This window comes from Brienomyrus brachyistius, unplaced genomic scaffold (assembly GCF_023856365.1).
Source record: "Brienomyrus brachyistius isolate T26 unplaced genomic scaffold, BBRACH_0.4 scaffold237, whole genome shotgun sequence".
Taxonomy (NCBI): Eukaryota; Metazoa; Chordata; class Actinopteri; order Osteoglossiformes; family Mormyridae; genus Brienomyrus; species Brienomyrus brachyistius.
Window position 1 is genome coordinate 46,039 of NW_026042512.1, and position 23,484 is coordinate 69,522.

Genomic DNA, 23,484 nt, shown 5'->3' on the forward strand with positions numbered 1-23,484 from the left:
CCGCTAATGAGAGTCAGGCAACCAGCACAATGTCAGGTTCAAAGTGAGTATTAACCACATCCAATTATCAGATGTTACTTATCAAATTTTTTACAAGTAATTAAAAAACGTATCACATTCCGCATCTCACCACATAACACAATTTAAGGGTGATTTAAAGAACTAGAAGTTTCAATTGAAAAAAAAAACTTTTTTTAATAGCCTCACACCTCCTGGGTCATGGGTTCGGATCCCGCCCTGATTCTGAGCATGTGCAGTTGGCGTGTTTCTGCCGTGTTCAGGCAAGTATATGACTTGGTGTTTCCACATGGCTCACGGTGTGCACATGTGTTCAGGGTGCCCACCCCCCCCCCCCATGTTCACAAAGGGTTACCCAATAACCAGTAATGACAATGGATGGAAGCTTTAATAACGGCTTGAATACCCAGAAACTGTCACTTGCTCCCAATTACTAATTAAAATTACGCATAACAACTAGACATTTTAGGGCAGTGAACTTTCATAAAAAGGGGCTTTTAGAACGAACTGAGGACCTGAGAAAGCAGGACCTAATTAGCAACAAACGTCAACTGGCATCAGCTAATTTCTAAGTGTTTATTAATTAATGTTAAAAAGACTTAACTGTAAGCTGCCTTTGTACTGACTAAGACGATGGATCACGGCTGTAACCAAGTCATAAAGCTGAATGATCCCATCAGAACCCAGTGACTGATCAGGGCCGCGTAGGACGCTAGGTGTATCCGTGCGTGTCTAGGTCATTTACGGCCCAGTGACTGATCAGGGCCGCGTTGGACGCTAGGTCTATCCGTGCGTGTCTAGGTCATTTACAGCCCAGTGACTGATCAGGGGTGTGTAGGATACTAGGTCTTTCTGTGCGAGTCTAGGTCATTTACAGCCCAGTGACTGATCAGGGGTGTGTAGGATACTAGGTCTTTCTGTGCGAGTCTAGGTCATTTACAGCCCAGTGACTGATCAGGGGTGTGTAGGATACTAGGTCTTTCTGTGCGAGTCCAGGTCGTTTACAGCCCAGTGACTGATCAGGGGTGTGTGGGATACTAGGTCTTTCTGTGCGAGTCCAGGTCGTTTACAGCCCAGTGACTGATCAGGGGTGTGTAGGATACTAGGTCTATCTGTACGAGTCTAGGTCGTTTACAGCCCAGTGACTGATCAGGGGTGTGTGGGATACTAGGTCTTTCTGTGCAAGTCCAGGTCGTTTACAGCCCAGTGACTGATCAGGGGTGTGTGGGATACTAGGTCTTTCTGTGCGAGTCTAGGTCGTTTACAGCCCAGTGACTGATCAGGGGTGTGTGGGATACTAGGTCTTTCTGTGCGAGTCCAGGTAGTTTACAGCCCAGTGACTGATCAGGGGTGTGTGGGATACTAGGTCTTTCTGTGCGAGTCCAGGTCGTTTACAGCCCAGTGACTGATCAGGGGTGTGTGGGATACTAGGTCTTTCTGTGCGAGTCCAGGTCGTTTACAGCCCAGTGACTGATCAGGGGTGTGTGGGATACTAGGTCTTTCTGTGCGAGTCCAGGTCGTTTACAGCCCAGTGACTGATCAGGGGTGTGTGGGATACTAGGTCTTTCTGTGCGAGTCCAGGTCGTTTACAGCCCAGTGACTGATCAGGGGTGTGTGGGATACTAGGTCTTTCTGTGCGAGTCTAGGTCGTTTACAGCCCAGTGACTGATCAGGGGTGTGTGGGATACTAGGTCTTTCTGTGCAAGTCCAGGTCGTTTACAGCCCAGTGACTGATCAGGGGTGTGTGGGATACTAGGTCTTTCTGTGCGAGTCTAGGTCGTTTACAGCCCAGTGACTGATCAGGGGTGTGTGGGATACTAGGTCTTTCTGTGCGAGTCCAGGTCGTTTACAGCCCAGTGACTGATCAGGGGTGTGTGGGATACTAGGTCTTTCTGTGCGAGTCCAGGTCGTTTACAGCCCAGTGACTGATCAGGGGTGTGTGGGATACTAGGTCTTTCTGTGCGAGTCCAGGTCGTTTACAGCCCAGTGACTGATCAGGGGTGTGTAGGATACTAGGTCTTTCTGTGCGAGTCCAGGTCGTTTACAGCCCAGTGACTGATCAGGGGTGTGTGGGATACTAGGTCTTTCTGTGCGAGTCTAGGTCGTTTACAGCCCAGTGACTGATCAGGGGTGTGTGGGATACTAGGTCTTTCTGTGCGAGTCTAGGTCGTTTACAGCCCAGTGACTGATCAGGGGTGTGTGGGATACTAGGTCTTTCTGTGCGAGTCCAGGTCGTTTACAGCCCAGTGACTGATCAGGGGTGTGTAGGATACTAGGTCTTTCTGTGCGAGTCCAGGTCGTTTACAGCCCAGTGACTGATCAGGGGTGTGTAGGATACTAGGTCTTTCTGTGCATGTCCAGGTCATTTACACTCCATGTAAAATATACCCTTTCATTCTGAGAGAAGAAGCATGTTCACAGGTTGACAGTCTGAACAACGGTAGCCACCTACATGCTGACATAGACCACAAAGTGACCTGCGGGATGTCTGTCAAATCCAGTCACCCAATCAGGTTTTAGGGGTGAGCAATGAATGTTGAACACAGGGTCTAGTCCAATGGGCCTTAACCCAAGGTGGAGCTTAAGGGGGTAGTGTGTCATGTCATGTAACCCCTCCCCATTAAGGGGGGGGGGGGGGTGCAGCAGATGTAGGACGTGTGCCCCCTCCCCTCGCATTTTTAGAAAAATGTAATAAACCTTCGAACAATTTCAGCAAAGTTTGTAGAAATACTACAAGCTTTCGGCATTTTAAAACTGTCTTGCATGTGAAACATTAAGATATAAGATTTAATTTGATATAGTTACTTTGTCTGAGTCAGCTGTCACGTTATTTATTCTAAATTGAAAATACTCACAACTGAATGGTGGATACGTTATTAATCCCGAAGGAAAATGCAGGTTTATAGTAGTATAACATACACACGCACGCACGCACACATATAGATAGTAAAGAAGATATTTATACATTAATAGATAATAACAAGTAATAGTCAACAATTTACAGTAACAGCACAAAGAATGGCTGGGAAAGTGTTGCACAAAATTCGACAGTAACAGCTCAGAAACAGTTTTGCACAGTAGGTTATCAACGCTATCAAGAATCGTCTTTTTCTTGCTTGTAGTCACTACATTTAAAAATAATCCTCTTTATTATATTGACTTTAGTTGTTTTTTGCACTGTATATGCAGTAGATTTAATAGATGTAAGTATAACTGTTCATTATTGATGAGAAATGACCCCAGTAATACTGAAACTTAGTTATTCAACATTTCAGCTGAGTATTTTGAGAACTGACAGGCTCGTCGACAGACGGTTTCGGGCATTACTGAATCCGGGTCTCTTAGTGTATATAAAACAGGAATGCTATTAATGTATCCCTTACAAAGGGTTACTGAGTGCAGTCTGTAAAGTTTACTCATGATACGCTCTGTAATTCTGTTTAGCGGTCCGAAAATATGCGGGGCTCATAGGCACGGTGAGCACTGCTCATGCCCGTGTCACCAAAACACAAAAACTCTGAGCTGACAAATCACTAAACACACACACACACACACACACACACACACACAAACAAACGGTAGGTTGTTAACGGCACTGTCTGTGTAATTGTATGGAGGCGCGGTTAAGAAACTTCCATCGCCACCATTATCTGCCGGCCCACAACCCATCCCGGCCAACAAGGGGTATTACTGCCCATAAATTAAATATTTCACACGCAACGCCAATCTGAGCTAACAATTAAATTCCACGGAACAGCCTGGATGAGTAATGAGAAGAAAGTGTTTGGTTCAACAAATCTTGTCATCCTATGCAGAAATATCTAATTATCTAGTTTACTAGCGGAGACAAGCATCCATCCAGGTGCGGCCGGTCGGTTAATGGGATACGCGGCTGGCGGCGCAGGACCGAGGGGGGAAGAGGCGCTCAGTGGCGTTAAACGCGAGATCCTGTTCCCGGTAATTGCACACCTGTGTTGACAAATCCGCCGCTGTTAGCTGTCGGATTTGCTTTATCTCGATGGAAATGCGCGGCACATTTACTTCGGGTGGTACCGGATGCACAGGTGAAGACGCACGGCGGCGCAGCTCATTCCAGCAGCGATTAGCGCGGCGGTTAAACGGAGTTCACGAACATGCGTAATTTGATGTTAATTATGCATTATTCGCTGCCTCAGTCGATAAACACAGAGGAATATAAAAACCACAGTTGTAACTTGCTATGCAGATGTTGATAGAATTTAAAAATCCATTTTTAATACTGGAAATGTTAAATATCTTACAGTAACAAATATTTATATTAACTGATAAATTAACCAATATGCATTGAATTAAAAACTGACAATTTTATTTCTTCCAAACTGAGCTAAAATAGAACACCTTTAATTACATGATTTAATGCGTGTAGCAGACTTTTTTTCAGTATCGTGTTCTTACACCACAGCGACATCTAGCGGATCATGAATCACTTTCCTGTAATCCCGATATAATGGAACCATCCGAGTACAGCATGGAATTGTAGGATTGTAGTGCGTGTATGATTCATATCCTGATGCGGTGGTTAAATCAAGACATTGTGCAAAAAGGCGTAGCAGAGCAAGAGGATTCTTGATTTTCATATGTCTTTTAAATATATAAAACATCAACCAACTAACTACTATATTTACTTTGCTATATCAGGCCTACATCTATTAATTACGTATTTGTTTACCGGCTGCTCACTCAAAAATATTCCTTCTAAACCTTTAACAGCAAGACCGTACAACAGTCGGGATTTCCTGCGTTTTTTATTCCAGAACTGAAATTACAGAATTTATATTGCCTGATACTCAATCCATTCAGGTTTTGGATTAAAATAAGACAATTATTTTGTTTATAAATAATGCTATGTACTGATCTAATCATTTTCCTTCTTGGCAATGTCAATTCGCATATTTTTGATGCTTGGTCTAGTGTGGTCTATATTTGACCAAAGATCAGAAGAGTTTGTACAAAACAGAGAAAGTCGCATGATTTTTTTCTTTACTAAATTTAACATAAAGTGTGATTAACACGTAAAATCTGGAAAATCTATTTACTAAATTGCCTAATTTCGTCGTATTTCACCCATGTCAATTACATTACAGCATGTGGAAAATCGCCTCAGTCCCACGATAAAATGCGCCATTCTCCACAATTGCGGAATAACTCATAAAGCCTACGTGTAACAGACGCTGTTGGAGTTTTTGGAACGTAAATGACAGGTTTGTGCGCTAATTTCCACCCCTGCAGGAAGCTGAATTTCAACCCAAGGTGCGCAAATTTACCATCTTTCTTTACACGCCTAAAACAGCAGAGGACTGTCTAAATAGATCCTATTAAAATAATAATGAAGTCTATGAAGGTCATGCCGCGCGCGTCTAGACGGGGCTAGAACAACGCAGCAGCCTTAATCCCGGATTATAATGCAACTTCGATAGCCTTGAGCATACGGTAACTAACCTGAGAGAAACGTATTTTGCCACATTAGACCATAATGTAATACGATAACGGATTTTTTTTTTACATGTTAGACTGCATCGTTTTAAATGCCGAAGAACAGTTTAAGAGATAAGCAGAATTGATTAACATAATTACAGCATTTAAATTCTTTTGTACGAAAGTTAAAAGAAATAGTTCTGCTTTGGGAGGATAAGTAGGGGCTATCTGTTATTGGGTCCTTTGTAGATAACAATGCTGCCTAAAGAGAAAGGAAAACGATGTTTGCGGGAATCTCACTCATAAGGCAAACGGCACAGTTTAGAGGAAGACAGAAGTCGGGACGTCAGTAGGCCAATATACCCAGTTCGGCTAATATTATTGAATAGTTATTGTAGGAAAAACCCAGCCGCTTATCTATCCTCCTGAAATGCAGATTAGCGCCTTCGGATAAACAGACCTGTACTTATCAATAAGGCCAGCAGAGGCGCTGTAAGGGCGGGGAAGTTATGCCGATTCCATGACCCCCGAGCGACAGGAGCCATAAACAATCGCAACATTATTATTCTCATCTTGGTTAAGTCCGAGCGGGAGCATTTCTAGGTATTGAAAAGATCAGGGGCTACGTCAAGCTTACATGGAGCTTGACTTTTCTTGGCATCGGGGCGGCTATATCCCCGAGTAATCGGACCTAACGACGTCCGTGGGTCGCAGGTCTAATAAATAAAATGATTAATTTTCATGTCTGGTCTTTTTTTAACAATTCTTTTTAGTGTCCCGTTATTGTAATTTTGCCAGCTATTTCTGTCAAACGCTATGATTTGATTAATTTTACTTTCCACTTGTCTTGGTCAAACTAAACTTTCTTTTCTGCTCATTTTTAATCCTGTGTAAGGAGAACAGCTTGAACCGATAGGCCTTTGATTATCTTGTTTTTAACAAAGGATGTAGCTTCACGGAGGTGGGAACGTGTACCCATGCTGGTGTGAATTCACACTTTCGCTGTTAGTCCTGCCAACAGAAATGAGAGAGAATGATTTCTCCACCTCTATCCTGGAGCCCACCAGCAGGGATCCGCAGCCCATCAAGGACCACGCCGTGCGGCAGCTTTCTCTCTGCCACAGCTGTTATTAGGAAAGAATCCGATCTAACCACCTTCTGAAGGTGCGAATCAGTCAGTAACCCCAAAACATGGAGACACCACAGCCTTCGCTGGAAGACGGCTGCTGGCACACGCCCTTATCCCCCCCGAGTCAAGATTAACCTAAACAGCGATCTGAGTCCCGCCGAGTTTTCCTCAGCTTTGCACTGTCACGAGTTAGAACCTCAGTGCTGTTGCTTTATACATTTTTAATGTAATATTATATAAAGGACGCATTGCCTTTCATTGTTTGTTTGATTCTAAAACCATTCTTTTCGATAATCCGTAGCCGCTAGACTTGTTGCTCGGGTGTAATACTTTTCTTGGCCACATGGTGGCACCATGGGCAAAGCGGTTACTCCACCAAGTTAACTTGAAACAGCATTTTAATGTACAGTAGTGCCGCGTATCCACCAGGGCTGTGTTACAAGACCTACAGCTGATAGTAGCGAACAACATGCATAAGTTCTTTTTCGTGAACATAGAGTACTGTGTAAAACTGTTGGGCTGTCTAAGAAAATTATGTTTAAATGATCTTCGTTTTGATGATCTACGACGTTGCGTGTCAATTTAGCCATTTCAAAACCTCTCCTGAAGTCACCGCAGTATTCGCCTCCAATACACAAATGTATTTTTGACTCAATCGCTAGCACACCTCTTATAGCTAATCAATACCTCATTAAGTAATTTAAATAATTAAGTTTATTCATTAATTAAGATGACAGTATAATTTAAAGACTTGGAATGGCTGAAGCGCACCTGAGAATAGGTTAGGGAATTGCGTTCACCTAGTCATCCAAGATATCAGTGAGTTTGCGGAGAAGAGAAGACATTCTTGTTAGGTTCTTTGTGTTACTGTTAATTTGCATATGTTCTAATATTTGATTGGATACAGGAATTCAAGGGCTTTATTTGTCACGTCTGACGTTTTTTCCTTAGCGAAAATACACGCTCTACTCAAATAAATAGCTTTATACATTTTCTTTGACTCTCTAAAACCGTACATACCTATGATAAAGTTTAATTTATAAATGACACACAATAAGACATCAGAAACAGTAACTGTTAATAAAACAATTATAACATCCATCCATCCATTCATTTTCCTAACTGCTTTTTCCTAAATGTTTTCTAACAATTATTTAAAGGGGGGCCAGCCCTTTTTTCATTTGGTTTTTAAGTGAGTCTTTAACTTAGGGTTAAGCACTGGGGGGTGGGGGGAGTTCCCCATATATTTAAGGGAGTCCGGGGGGGCTGTACCAGCTAATTTGTGCCCATGGCCGAGACACGGTCGTTAACACCCGTGTCTATCAAGCATCTGCAAGATGTCCGGCTGACCACTTGTACTGAGATTTCGTTGCACACAGTTAATGTAACGTCCTTGTTGGGGACTCGTTAGCTTTTACACTACAAAAGATCTGTGGTCAAACGAGTCCCAGAGGTGCTCGGTAAGCGGTTTGAGTGATCAGATCACAATGCGTCTCGGGGGTTGTTTACAAATGCATTTAGCGCTGTCTGCTTGCGACCCGATGGCCCACCACGCATTTTAAAACCAAGTGTAAACAAAACCTCTCTCCCTTGAATAAACGGGATTATGACTTTTTTGCTTAACCCTCAATGGACGATGGGACAATGAAAAATATCTTATACGCTACAGTCTTACATTATTGCCTTGCACCCGTGGCCTCCAGGATGGGCGCTGGACCCCCCCGCAACCATGAATACAATAAGCGGTTACAGAAAAAGGATACAAGGATGGATGTGGAATTAGATTTTTTAATTGTGGATAAGTGAAACCACGATTACTGCCCTGCGCACAGTGATTGTAACGTCCTTATTGGGGACGGGTTAGCGAGAACCACAGGTGTCGTTAGGTCCGATCTCTCGTGGCTATAGCTCTGAATAATTTTAGCCCCAATGCCTGTCTTCCTTCAAAAAAATAAAAATAAATCAAGCCCCACCTGAACTTGAATTAGCCCCTGGTATTTTTAATAGCTACAAACTCCTCTGGCGTTTACACTACAAAAGTTATGTGGTCAGCAGATACAGGGTTTCCACTGCATTGTTTAGGGAATAATGAAGCAAAGTCTGTACATGTCCAGTGCAGGGATGCTACAGCAGGGGATGCTACACATCACTGCATCCAGTGTGGTTCTCTGCATGCGGCAAATTCCGGTTCTGCTTTTTTCTTTTACTGATGATTCTTGCATAAAAACTAAACACAAGGCACTCACAATTCTTTGGATTGTACAATACAGAGAATCTGAATGTCTCCAGTGCTTAAATATGTGTGTCCGTTGCATTGGATCTGGTCTTTAATTTTACATTTACCTTCTGTTGTAGGTGCCAGTGCAGCTTTTGTCCTCTGCAGGGTTTAGCAGTGTGGTTTGAGGGCACGGCCTCAGTTCGTTGGCCTCCGTTCATATCCCTGTACTTCACATTTACCTCCTTCCTCCAAGCCTCACATATAGCTGGAAAACACATTCTTGGTGGACAAATATGCACGAGAATTTACCCGCCGTTCGCAATAGTTTATTTCCTTTATTTCATTTTTTTCTAATGTTAACAAAAAGGGCTTTAAGAACTGCGAAAATAACAAAGGAAGCAGCAACAATAGCTCACCTTCAGGCAGATAGAGGCCCATGTCTTTCCAAAGTTCGGAGGATCAGCGATGAATCCAACTTTTGATTTATTTCACAGAAAATAAACCTTTGAAAATAATTTCACATTGTGACTGGAGCTGCTTTATTTTTCCGTCTCTGTCGGGGAGAAACGGCGGACGGGCCGACAAGCTCGGCGCGGAAGGGGTGAGTTTGTGTGGCTGAGACATGCATCCATACTGCCAGATGGTCTCTTACAGACATCAGTAAATAATTCAAATGTTTCTTTAAATATATTTCTGATGTTAATAAATAATTTACAGATATCTCCAGATGTTATAAGTAGGTCCTTACTTTGTTTCATCATATCATTAAATAGCGGTTTTGAGAGATTTAAAATGAAAAAGCAAAAATGCCAAGGGGGGGGGGGGGGGGGTTTGTTTGAAGGGGGAGTTTGGTTAGTCCTGGGGGCAAAAGGCTGGTTTGAATGTGGGGCTGGAGTGTGGACCACAGGGCTGTTACATGCTTGTGACTATACCACCCTGGTGGCCTCAACTGGGATGACATCGTGGGTAAACTGTCTCCGTGACGACATAACATCACAGTGTGGTAGCATCCTAGCTGGAGTGCAAAGCGATTCACCTTCGGTGTCGGCTTTAAAATGTCTGACACAGCACTGAGGATCTGTCATTTATATGTAGAGAATGTGAGTGAGCCGTCGATGGAGATGCTTTTCCAGTTTGGAGAGTGCATGGAGCTCGCGCAGGACATGCGTGTGCTGCATGAACAGGACGCAGCCCAAAGTGCCGCAGGGCTCTTTGTCTCTCGCAGGCGCTTTATGGCGCTGCCGTGGAGCCCGTCCCCATAGTGACTGGGAGGCCGGCGGTCCTGGGTGGGCATTCCCTCTGATGGATGACCCAGGACAGAGCCATAAAGTGGGCCTGTCGTTGTCCGATTAGAGTGGACAAACACGCCTCCCGAGGGTGACTGCAGAGGGAATGTTTGTTTGCGGGGAAAGATTCCGCCATTTTCACACTGTAGATTTACAGAGGCCTCTAACTGCCATCAATCACTTCACAATCCTTTGAGGTTCCTTCGAGGGCTCTGCACTCCAGAAAAAACTCAAGGCTGCTGTATCTACACCATTTTGAAACCTGGGCTTTCTCTCGCTCTAAGCGCTCTTTCTTAGGATGTGGCTCGGTGTTCTCCTTCCATATCTGCTGATCATTTCAGCCCTCTCCGTCTCTGTGAGAATAACGACCACGGATCTCAGTTGACAGCTAGAGGTTCCTCGTCCATCCATAGAAGCATTAAAGCAGACTCTGAACTCTAATGTTAGTTCTGAAATATATCCGCAATACAGTTTGCTGCTTATTCACAAAGCATCCAGAGAAAACATGTATGCATGTAATATTTTTACATTACTCTGGGTTTTAACATGCCAGATGATTCACCCTGAGCACTTTGATATGGAAAAAAAAACAGCTACAATGAGACTCGTATATCCCACAATGCACCTCTCATTGTGGCCAGTGTTTCTGGGAAAGAAGCTCACCCTTCTCTGCTTCGTAGGTCACTGGCCTTTTGTCTCAGCTAATGTGGGGCCGCTCCGTGTTTGACGTTGCCATGCCTTTCTTAGAATAAGCGAGTTGTCATGGAGATGCATGGGCTGAAAGGGGCCTATGGTGGCAAACGGGGGGGGGGGCGCGGGGGGAGTCAATTAACTGCACTACATTACATGTTTTACTTTATAGCATACATCGGACGCATGGTGGGCAGCTGATGAAAATGGGCCCTTGGACTTTTCAACAGTCACCCAGATTTACAAGAAGTCCTGCAAGGTTATGAGACACATGGTTTTGCCCTTAAAAGTCTTGAAAGGTAGGAGAGCGAGACTCCATTGCTCTTAGCGGTGATGTAAGTTTTTTCAGTAAACGTGAAGTGTTTTTCATAGCTTCAAAGCAGTGAGAGTGAGATGAAGGCTCGACGTTATGGATGTCCACATTCTGCATTAAACCATATGGCCGGCCTGGGCTGTTCTGTTCTGCGACCCGAAGCCGGTCCATTGTTGGTTCTGTTTGCACGGAGGGGTTGTTGAGGGCCAGCAGCTCATAAAGGCAGACAGGCTTAGGGGTCGCACACCGAATTCATAGCCAGGAGCTAAGAGTGGAGACAAGGGCCATTCAGAGGAGCTTCTGTCCTGCGCCCACTCACCACTGGGCCGATGCTGAAGGATAGATATGTTCCCGGAAGACTCGCCATGCCATGACCCCTTTATCCAACTTTAGAGCTGCCTGCCTATGTATTTGGGTATCTGGGGGTGTCTGGGGGTGTGAGACTTTTTCATTTTTCTTTTGGTCAAGGCTACATCCATATCATGGAGAGTGTAGTCCAGCCCCAGCCCCTGCTTCGGCTCACACAAAAGTGGAGGGTGGGTGATTCCTCTTGAAGATTCAGCAGCTGGTCAGACTCACAACACTGACTGCTGAAAGGCTGTGTGTAGTTTCTATAGTTCAGTGGTACTCGAACTGTATATTGCTGATGACGATAAAGTGGCAATAATGGTAGAATGACTCACTGTGAAAGTAAAATCCAGGCATTAAGACAGAGAAAAGCAGAGAACATGTATTACTGCTGCCTGGGACACTTTCAGCCATCCTGACAGCCAGCCAGCTGGAGGTAAATTCACAACAGAATGTTTATAAGGTACTTTTTGCACCCCCTCGCTTTCCGTTGCCTGGGGATCTGTGCGACTATGTCCCCCATGCCCTTGTGACTCGGGTTCAAGTGAGGGCTTTTGTGCCGGTTTTGCATCCACACAAAATGAATTGCCCAGGACTATGGACGCCTTGATGACTCTGCACCAGCCTGGTCAATGTGTCCCGTTAAGCTGCCAGTTGATGATGACGTACCAGCTTAGCACATAGTATAGTGGCTAAGGTTGTATTGACAAAAAAGTAGGTTCAAATTCATAGAGCCTATTGGCTGCTGTTCTTCTTATTGGACAGTTATGATAAGAATTTCGTAGTTAATTAGCATGGAAGAGTAAAGTCATAAGAGTCACGGACTGCTTTAAATAAATGTACATTAAGAGCTATATACTAGCAGACGACTTTCCTCTCAGAGGCCCTTTGACACCTGCTAAGGGTTTCAAAGGGTGTCTGAAGGTTCTGAAGTTTCCTGATTGGGAACATGACTGACTAAAGACTTGTGTGTGTCATAAGAACATAAGAAGATAAGAAATTTACAAAGCAGAGGAGGCCATTCGGCCCATCAAGCTCGTTTGGGGAGAACTTACCTAATAGCTCAGAGTTGTTAAAATCTTATCTAACTCTGATTTAAAGGAACCCAGGGTTTTAGCTTGTGCTACACTAACAGGGAGACTATTCCAACACGCTGTGTAAAGAAGTGCTTCCTCAAATTCGTTTTAAAATGTTCTCCCGCTAATTTCCACTTATGGTCACCAGTTCTAGTATTTAAACTAATATTGAAGCAGCCATTTGGCTGAACAGCACCTAGACCTGTTAGAATCTTATATACCTGGATCATGTCCCCGCTTAGTCTCCTTTGCTCGAGGCTAAACAGATTCAGCTCAGCTAACCTCTTCTCATAAGACATTCATCTAAGACCCTTTTCCAAGGCAGCAATGTCTTTTTAAGGTATGGTGATTGCTCTGTGGACAAAAATATCATCATACTGCTTATTGTAGACAAACTGAAAAACTGCATTATGGGAAATTTGTTTTTCTAGCTGACTGTGGGGGTTTTCAGAGTCAGGGGCATACAGTTGTACACAGCTGGAGAATCCACAGAGAATCTTTGCTTTCTGAATTTATCTGCTGGGTGGGGGGGGGGGGGGGGGGAGGGGGGGCGGTTGGGGAGGTCCTTGCGGGTAACATTTTCAGTGTTGGGGTGTTTAGGCATGTTCAGGCTTGTCCAGTGAAGCATGTGGGCTGGTGCCCACGACAGGGTGACAGGGGACCTGGGCCATGTCAGGCTGGGACAGACAGACAGACAGACAGACAGACGGAGAGACAGACGGAGAGACAGACGGAGAGACAGACGGAGAGACAGACAGACAGACAGAGAGACAGACAGACAGACGGAGAGACAGACAGACAGACAGACAGACAGACGGAGAGACAGACAGACAGACAGACAGACAGAGAGACGGAGAGACAGACAGACAGACAGATGGAGAGACAGACAGACAGACAGACAGATGGAGAGACAGACGGAGAGACAGACAGACAGACAGACGGAGAGACAGACGGAGAGACAGACAGACAGACAGACAGACAGACAGACGGAGAGACAGACAGACAGACAGAGAGACAGACAGACAGACGGAGAGACAGACAGACAGACAGACAGACAGACGGAAAGACAGACAGACAGACAGACAGAGAGACAGACAGAGAGAGATGAAGGAAAAGAATGTTTTACCTTAATGATTACCATTATAATGCACTACAAAGGTGTCTATGGTGCATTATAGAGCTTCAAGTAAAGTGTCGCCAATGATTCTTTGTCACTGCATTTGTCACTGCATTTGTCACTGCATTTGTCACTGCATTTGTCACTGCATTTGTTACTGCATGTGTAAAACAGTTGCCTGAATATTTAATTGAGTGTATTTCTGTGTTTCATGACTAAGAATGACTAAGACGGTGGGTGTGACAGTCATTTGAGTCCTGGGCCAAACTGTACAGCCCAATCTGAGGCTGAAGGCTACTGGGGGGGCATTTAGGCGGGGGGTGGGGGGTGGTGGGCACCACTGACACAGCAACGGCAGCCCATAAACTCTACAGCGAGGCCACATCCTGGGCCCCGACCGCCGCAGGCTGGCTGAGGACAGCAGATTCCCCCTCATTAGACGCTGAGGCATTCCTCATGGTCAGCATTGTGCTTCTTTGTCGCCAAAGAATTATGGGAGGGTTGCTGTGCCGAAACCGAGCTGAGGTCAATAGGTTTCCTCGCAAGGAATTCTGGAGCAATTCACTCATTTGTCATAATATACAGTTATGGTAAGCAGAGTAAATGCTGTTTATCTGAAGTAGCATACAGTAATGACAAATTCTACAGTGTAATGATATGTAGGGTAAACATTTATATTTACTTATTTTGCAGAAGCTTTAATGCAAAGCGACGTACATTTCACACAACAAGGTCTGTCAGTCCATGGAGTAATTGGTGGTTTAGGGCCAGACTCAGAGGCTCAGAGGTGAACTGCTGGCTACAGGATCTGAACTGGTGACCTTCTACTCACAAGCACAGGACCACCACCCACCAAGCCACACAGCACAAATGCTGCTTACATGATGTAGTGTAGAGGAGAGTAGATGAGATCCAAGAATGTTGGTACAGTGGCAAGTAGACAGATATTGCTGCTACCCACCCCTCTCTCAGTCCCATCTCAACATCTTATCCCTTGAATTCCATGCAGTCATCATTGTCATCTACCACTCTCCTGTACCCCGAGGTCACTTTCTTGAAGAACTGGATATGCTCCTATACTTCCCTACTGACAACACCCCTCTCACTCTCCTAGGCAACTTCAACCTCCCCATTGATAAGCGACATTCCTACTGCCTCCTTTTCCCTCTTCCCTATTCCTTCTCTCTGACATCCAACGACTGCTCTCCCACACAAAGTAGGAAATGCTCTCGACCTGTCTCTCATACCTCACTCAAAACAACCTTCATGATCCTAGCCAATCTGGCTCAAAAGCACCACATTCCACAGAGACATTGCCCCCTTGGCTGTCACTGAAAAGCTACATGCTACCAGAGCAGCCAAACTATCATCTCTCCTCATCATCCTTGGCCTTTCCACTGGCGTCCCTCAAGGCTCAGGTCCTGGTCCTCTTCTCCCTCTATTCTAGATCTCTTGGTGAGGTCATATTCTCACATGGGTTCTCCTACCGCTGCTATGCAGACGACACTCAACTTATCCTTTATGTTCCTCCCTCCGACACTCAAGGCTCCACTCGGATCTCTGCATGTCCAGCAGACATCTCATCATGGATGAGAGCTCATCAGTTGAAACTCAACCCCAGCAAAACTGAACTGCTATTCATCCCAGCGGATCCATCTGCACATCAGGATCTTGTGATCTCCTTGGATATCTCTCTGATTTGTCCTTCGATCACTGCTTGTAACCTTGGGGTAACCATGGGCAATCACCGTTCCTTTTCCTCTCACATTGCTAATCTTTTCCGCTCATGTTGATTTTTCCTCTTCAACATCAGAAGGGTTCATCTGTCTCTTTTCACACAGGCCACTCAGGTACTTCTGCAATCTCTCATCATCCTGAGACCAGACCACTGTAACTCACTCCTAGCAGGTCTGCCTCTGAGTGCCATTTGTCCTCTGCAACTGATTCAGAATGCAGCTGCCCGACTCGTTTTCAACCTTCCAGAGTTCTTCCACACTACACCATTGCTACCCTCCCTCCGCTGACTTCCTTGTAGCTGCCCGCATCAGATTCAAAACACTGATGCTCACCTACAAAGCCAAAAATAGACCAACACCTTCCTACCTAAAAGAGCTTATCCCACCCCGCACTGCACCCCTCACTGCACCCCGCACTGAACCACGCACTGTCTGATCCTCTAGCACCAATCAACTGGTCCCACCATCTCTCAAGGTGCAAGGAAAACATGCATGTAAATTCATCTCTGTTTTGGCACCTATGTGATGGAATGATCTCCCCATAAATGTCCAAACAACTGAGGCATTGGGTGCTTTCAACAGATGATAAAAACCTGCCTCTTTTGAAAGTACTTCAATTAGTGCTTGCAGGATTATACTCTCAGTAAAAAAAATGTATTACTTGCCAACAGATGTTTTAGAGTATTCTTACCTGGGTTCTATCGAACCAGTACCAGAATGTATTCACTGGTGAGACTTATAAGTACTTATATAAGTTGCTCTATAAATCACTCGTAAATGTAAATGATGTAAATGCATGTGCGAGAGTAGTGTAGTGGTAAAGTAAATACTGCCTAACGTAAGCAAATGCAGCATAATGCATCCATCTACTTTCTGAAACCGCTTATCCTGGTCCAGGTCGCGGGGGTTCCGGAGCCTATCCCAGACGCTATGGGCGTAAGGCAGGGAACAACCCAGGATGGGGCACCAACCCATCACAGGACACGAGGCAGGGAATAACCCAGGATGGGGCGCCAACCCATCACAGGGCACGAGGCAGGGAACAACCCAGGATGGGGTGCCAACCCATCACAGGCCACGAGGCAGGGAACAACCCAGGATGGGGCGCCAACCCATCACAGGGCACGAGGCAGGGAATAACCCAGGATGGGGCGCCAACCCATCACAGGGCACGAGGCAGGGAATAACCCAGGATGGGGCGCCAACCCATCACAGGGCACGAGGCAGGGAACAACCCAGGATGGGGCGCCAACCCATCACAGGGCACGAGGCAGGGAACAACCCAGGATGGGGCGCCAACCCATCACAGGGCACGAGGCAGGGAACAACCCAGGATGGGGCGCCAACCCATCACAGGGCACGAGGCAGGGAACAACCCAGGATGGGGCGCCAACCCATCACAGGGCACGAGGCAGGGAACAACCCAGGATGGGGCACCAACCCATCACAGGACACGAGGCAGGGAACAACCCAGGATGGGGCGCCAACCCATCACAGGGCACACTCACACACCATTCACTCACACAGGCACACCTACAGGCAATTTAGCAAGTCCAATTAGCCTCAGCATGTTTTTGGACTGTGGGGGGAAACCAGAGTACCCGGAGGAAACCCCACGACGACATGGGGAGAACATGCAAACTCCGCACACATGTGACCCAGGCAGAGACTCGAATCATGTAGTGTAACCTCTTGCTAATGTGGGAACCTCTGCTCAAACGAGGTAGTAAGTGCAAAGTCATGGGCCACAGAGCGAATGTGTGCACACAGGAAATTCTGCTCAAATTAAGCGATGATTGATGTTTTATTGGATCTCATCAGCATTAAGGTGTGCAGTACAGACTCCTGAGATGCTCTTTGAAGAAAAGCAGCGCCCACAGACCTCATTTGCCCCCTCTTTCTTGCATCCTTGACTCACATGGTGTGTGATTTTACTGAGGAGAATATCAACGCTGTACGTTTGGCATCAGTGTTGGTTACCAGGTCGTCATGTTAAATACAGAATCGCCAGGCCGTTTGAGAGCAGAAACACACCACTCGCATGTTTTCCTTGCTTGCTTTCCTTGGTACATCTGAATACATTGCATTTAATGCGCTCTGTCTGCACTGCTCTGCCCTGGCCTGGCATGTGACCAGAAGCCATTGAGAAAGGCTGCACTTTGACTGAGAGAGATTGGCTCCTATAGATAGAATGGTGGGTTTGCCGCCAGCCAAACAGAAACGGACAAACGCCAATGAACTCCTCATAGCGCCATGTCCCGGCCCTGCTTACGCAAGGGCTGCTGAATGGGGGAAACAGCGTCATTAGCATGACAAAGCCAAGCAGTGAATCAGGGACCCGGCAGGCAGGGAACAAAAACGGGATGGAGATTAAGCATGGGGCAGCAGCCCCCTCCGCCGTGCGGGAAGCGGGCTCCCCAGGAGCGCAGGGATGTAGCTGGGGAAGAGGGCAATCTAGGCTGGGACAGGAACCAGGCTGAAAACCAGCATCGCTCTGAGGCCCAGTGCTGGAGCTCTGTCAGGAACCCTCCTTTCTGTGGCACTGAAGAGTAAGTCTGTTTATTTTCTTCTGCTAGACTGCAGAGTGACTGATTTTCCTCTCTGTAGAACTGAGCAGGGACCGCGTCTGTCTCCCCTTCGGCATTTAAGCGCGTTCCGTCTTGTGAACGCAGACCGGCTGAATTCTTCTGTCTCCTACTGTGGGGTTTCTGTGGGGTCGAGGGTGGCTGTCGAGCATGACATAGTCTCTGTGGCATCTAGTGAGTCTCAGCGAGAGACTCTGACTCGCCGTTTATGTGTGTAGTGTGACGCAGTAGAATCATCGATCGCCAACTGCTCACTGCGATTAGTTTCTTAACGATGTTGCGTTTCACAAAGGTTGTATTATTTCGCATAATTACATTTGAAACACTTCGTCTTGGAATAGAGCGCAACCCCCGTTACAAAAGTGTGATAAATGTTAGATGGATGGGTGTTCTGGAAAGGTGAAATACAGCCCTTACAGGAAGGCTTAGGACGTGTGCTTAATTCTGTAACAATGTCGCAAATTTCATAACAAAAATCCATTGACAAGCAACATTTAACGTTTTTGCACGCATCTTCTTCACAGAGATTTTCTTTTTATTAAGCGTCAAAAAATTTTGACGAACTCGTTCAGTTTTGTTCTTCTCATTTTCCTGTTAATTGCGATTATAGTCACTGGCTCCCGAAGTGATACTAAACACAAATGTTTGATGTTTTATGTTATTGCAAAGGTCTTACTAATTAAAAAGCACCCAGTGATGCTTGTCAATGAAATATTTAACTCAGTAAAGCTGTTTTAGAACTATAATTTGAGTTTGAATTTATTGCTGCTTGAATCTACAGATTGTCTCTGATGTGACATATTTTTGTAAACAAAAGAATAAAGTAATGATTTTGTCATAAAACCAATAAATACTTTTACTGAATTAAGCAAGACATTCTGTGAGTGCTGTATGATTATGGATGCGATCAGGAGGTTCAAGTGGGACATCTCTGATGTTAGTCCGCTTCTGCCCTCAGTAATGAAAAACCTTAAAACGCACTTATGGGGAAGAACAAAGGAATCGATAGGAGTTGGCCAGACGTCAGCCCAATGGGAGTTTTACTGAAAGCGGCCATCTTGGTGTTCATCTTGCTGGTAACGTTTACTACATTCGAGAAAGTGAATGTCTGTGTTTCTGTGATTCTAAATCACCTCTTGTTTTTTAAGGTATACTTTTCAGATTTCATTAGCCACGAAAAATGTTTTGTAATAGAGGATTCGTAAATAAGCATTAACTACGACAGATGTCTGTCCTCCTCTTGTAGCATTACCATTGAGCTAATGTCGCTTTTTAAACATTATTTTCTATTTTGACGTTTATCCTGAAGGTGTTGGGACAATGCGAGGTCACGCAGTCCTGGGCCAATACGAGAAGACAGGACTCTGCTGGTGAGTGTAGGAATGGTCCCAAGGCTTCTTTAACCCCTGAAAACAGAGGCTACGAGTCACCCCCACAGCAGAAAATATATTGTTGCAGTTTGCAATAAATATGTTATTGCAATTTGGATATTTGATGAATTAGTTCCAGCTTAGTGCCGCTGATATGTTCTAGAATCATCAAACATGTGATTTATAGTTCCTTAATTACAAGGCGTATAACCCTACAACACCTCCGATTACGACTGAGATAGTGAGTCACCCTGGGACTCTCCTAGTCAAGCACCATGACTGAGGACTTGTACACGTCCAGAATCGTGGACACGAGTTAAACATCATCGGATTCTTCTCATTTAGCAACTGCCATGAGGAAACCCCAACTCCAGCTCCACCACTCAGAGATGGTGTTCAGGCTGTTTACCACCTCGCTGGACTTTGGACACGCGAAGCGTTTCTGCTCGGCGCAGTTTGGCAGCCTGCCCACGGAGGGGCGCCAGGACATGACAGACGGAACCTTGCAGCTGCTGAGAGCTGCTGACCTGAGAGTGATGGTGTGGACCATCGACCCCAGTACAAACCACAGGGACACGTTGGTCATGTCAGAGCAGCGTGAGTATGTCCGTCTCGATGCCGCTGGTTCAATGCAATGACCAGACACTGTGAGACTGCCTTCCACGTTTATGGCTTTTCTGAAGGTCAGTCTCAGACCTGCCTTGTTAATTCAGCCTCAAGGCGAGTGGGTATGGTCACACATACAATTGGGCTTCAGAGAGGAAGTGGAGTGAGGTGTCCTGCACCTGGTAACAACCATACAAGCTCAGTCACACGGTCCAAATTGTCTCTCTGTTCCCCATAGGTGTGACTGTACAGGCTCTGAGCTTCCCCCTGGAGTCTGGGCAGGCCCACGCTCAACTGCGGGGCCAGTTCCCGGCACTGGGGGAGGTGAGCGTGTGCGTGAGGCTTCAGTGGGACCAGCGGCACGCGGCGTTGGCCACGGTCTTTTCCTACGCAGCTCCGGTCTTTACCAACGAGCTGCTACTGCGGGGTCGACCGGACAGTACCGGCCGAGTTCTGCTGGCCCTCATCGTCCAAGGGAAGCACGGACCTTTCCGGGCCTCCTTCGCCAACGACGGGGCCTGGCATCATGTTTGCGTAGCGTGGCGCAGGGCTGACAGCCTGTGGGCTGTGCATGTGGACGGCGAGAGGGGTGATGCGGACAAGGCTGGTGACGTGCCGCGGGACGTGCCCCGCGACCTCCACGGCGCCGGCATCTTTGTGCTTGGCCAGGACCAGGATTCGTTTGGCGGGAACTTCAGCGAGCCCTTCGTGGGCAACTTGACAGAGCTGAGCGTGTGGAACGTGGCGCTGGAGGAGCGGCAGGTGCTGGCACTGAACGCCTGCGGCACGATTGGTCACGTGCCGCTCTTCACCTGGGACGTCAGCAACGTCATTGTGCACCCTGATGTAAGCCGGGTCCAGGCTACCATACTGTGCCCAGGTATGTCTGCACATGTAGGGGAGGGGGACAAATTTAGCAGGTGGGCGGGGCTTAAGAGGGACATAATAATTCATACGGAGGGGACAACCTTATTATTAGCCAATGATACGTTGAATTCATGAATGACAGGAGAAGCAGCACTTCAGAGGCCAATCAGCTTTCAGCATGAGTCCCCTGAAACCCTGGGGAAAAGTATTCTTACTAAATTAGACAACCTTAAACCGCTGTTTGGGCAACCACTCTTTAGGTCATCAAGTTGCTTCTCAAAAAACAAATCTGTTTTTGATGTTTGAGGGAGCACTAGCTATAGTTATTAGGTTATCATAATTTAGCAATATATGTACGCGTCTGAGACAGCATGTGGATGGATGGATGGATGGATGATTGATTGGTTGATGGATGGATGGATGGATGGATGGATGGATTGATTGGTTGATGGATGGATGATTGATTGGTTGATGGATGGATGGATGGATGGATGGATGGATGATTGATTGGTTGATCCACCCGTGAAAGATGGAGGCTATGCGGTCTGTTACCAGACATGAGTAGTTCTAATAGGTGTTTCCATCCATCCATTTGTCTTCCAACCACTCCAGTGGGGGCTGGAGCTTATTGCAGGCAGCACAGGGGACAGGGCAGTGGTACACCCAGGAAGGGGTGCCAGTCTATCACAGGGTACTAGATATTTATTAAAAAAAAGCTATTAAAGCAGTACTAAGATTTCCTTTATTCCCACACATTTTGCAGTCCTAAAGTCACCTGAATGAAACTTTCTGAATCCATTGTGGTCCTTTATCAGGGAATCAAATCACATTTGCCGAAGTGCTGGTTTACACTCTGACTCCTTGGGCTTCTGCTCCTGCATGAGCCGGACTGAGTCGCGAGGTAACCACGAGGGTTAGGGTTAGGGTCGCCGGCATTGTTTTCGTTCGGGTCATTTGACAGCCGAGTTATTCTGGCTGACCTCACCCGGAGGCATTAACCCCCCACTACCATGCCAGAAGGCATTCGGAGAGGTCGTGAGAGGGCTGACAGGGGGGGAACCACTCATGTGGGTGGCATGTCCGAGAACTTCCAGGCAGGGAGGTCACTAGCACTGTTGCGCGTCTGGCGTAGAACTCGTTAGCCATAATGGTATTGGCTGCAGGGCTGTGTTTAGGGGGGGCCTGGCTGTCGCCGGCCCTCAAACCCCCCCCAGAGCCTCAGATCACACTCAGTGGATAAAAGGGAAGAGTTCCGACAGGATAGTATCCGGCCCTAAGCGTTTATAGCGATGCTGTTTACACGCTCACTTCGTAAGTGGGGGGGCCTGGAAGTGGCCAGCAAGTCTGGTTCTGCATCCATCCACTGAACAGAACGTCTCTGGTGGGCAGGCCAAAGCTTTTCACGAGTGTTCCGCAGGATGGTGGGGGGGGAGGGGTTAAGCAGATCACCCATCGCCACACCCCTGGGAGGGAGCAGGTTTATTTGTTTTAGGATGATCCAGAGCATTTAGCATGGTCCAGAAATACCCCCCCCCCAACCTTGATGGACAGATAGCACTTTAAAACATATATTTTTTTCAGTTTTGGGGTGTACAGGCCCTTTAAAATACACTCATCAGGTACAGCAGCTCATGAACACAGTCAGACTGCCCCCCCCCCCCCCCCAAGACAGAATCACGCCCATACTGCGTGCCGACATGGTGCAGTTCCTGTGTGACTCTGCCCCAGAACGGCGGACATGCCTGATCGAAGAGACACAGTGATTCCAGCGTCCCAGAAACAGCCACGATGTCAGGATTTTCACACACTTCAGTTTCCAGCGCTTACTGAGAGTGGTGTGATGAGCAAAAACCATCCAGTCAGGGGACCTTCTGAGGGATTGTAGAGGCTGTCAGTGTCACCCTGCAGCACCCTAAGGCTCCCTGTGAGAAAACCAGTTTACCAGTTATTGCAAAGAAAGAAAACCTCTTCTTAGATGTGTTTTCTTTCATGGGGATTCCCAGTGCTTTCGTGGAGGAATCATTCAGGAAGCGACGCTTCAGATAGGCGTCGTTAGCATCGTTCACGTTTATCTTTGCGGTTTTTGTGACAGTCTGGACCGTGTTCAGCACTTCAGACTAAGAGGTGTCAGGTTTTTTCATGCTGTTTGGACCTAACGAATCGCTTCCTTAAATAACGTAAAGATCCAGAGCAGTGAATGCTAACGCCCTCGTGTTTAATCCAGCTCTGTGTACTCTTCCATACAAAGGTTATTTTAAGCAGGTGGATCAGCAACTGTGCTTACAGACGTCTTTCTAATCCTGTACTTCACACCTGCTAAGTGCTATGTCTCACAGTTTATGGCTGTGCTGCCCTCTACAGGCCGGAGATCCAGCCAGACTCCAGGCTGCCGGGTCCTGGACGGGCGCTCGCCCAAGGAGACCCCGCATTTCACCACTGTCCCTTGCTTGCAGACACTGCCCTTCGTCTGTGTGACCAGCCAAGGTGAGCAGACCCACTGGTGCCCTCTAGTGGAGCTTTCGTGCGGCTCAGCAGGTTAAGACTCATAAGGTTGCTGGTCCAAATCCTGTGGTCAGACCTATTTCAATGTTAGGCCTCTGAATAAGCCCCCTAAACTCCCCCAATTACTCCAGGGACCGGCTGGCTGATCCTGCGTTCTCAAAAAAATACA

General features: G+C 46.5%; 1 protein-coding gene and 1 pseudogene across 1 annotated transcript in view; both read left to right on the plus strand.

Moving 5' to 3' along the window:
• LOC125728328 (uncharacterized) overlaps positions 1 to 15,710 on the plus strand; it is a 32,354-nt pseudogene extending 16,644 nt beyond the window's left edge.
• A 1,970-nt stretch (positions 15,711 to 17,680) lies between these two features.
• Positions 17,681 to 23,484, plus strand: part of LOC125728329 (adhesion G-protein coupled receptor D2-like) — a 35,483-nt gene continuing 29,679 nt past the window's right edge. The window contains 6 exon segments of the mRNA XM_049005313.1: positions 17,681 to 17,934; positions 18,929 to 19,046; positions 19,280 to 19,340; positions 19,686 to 19,937; positions 20,185 to 20,826; positions 23,175 to 23,297. Coding sequence (XP_048861270.1) covers positions 18,954 to 19,046; positions 19,280 to 19,340; positions 19,686 to 19,937; positions 20,185 to 20,826; positions 23,175 to 23,297 — 1,171 coding nt within the window. The 5' untranslated portion in view covers positions 17,681 to 17,934; positions 18,929 to 18,953.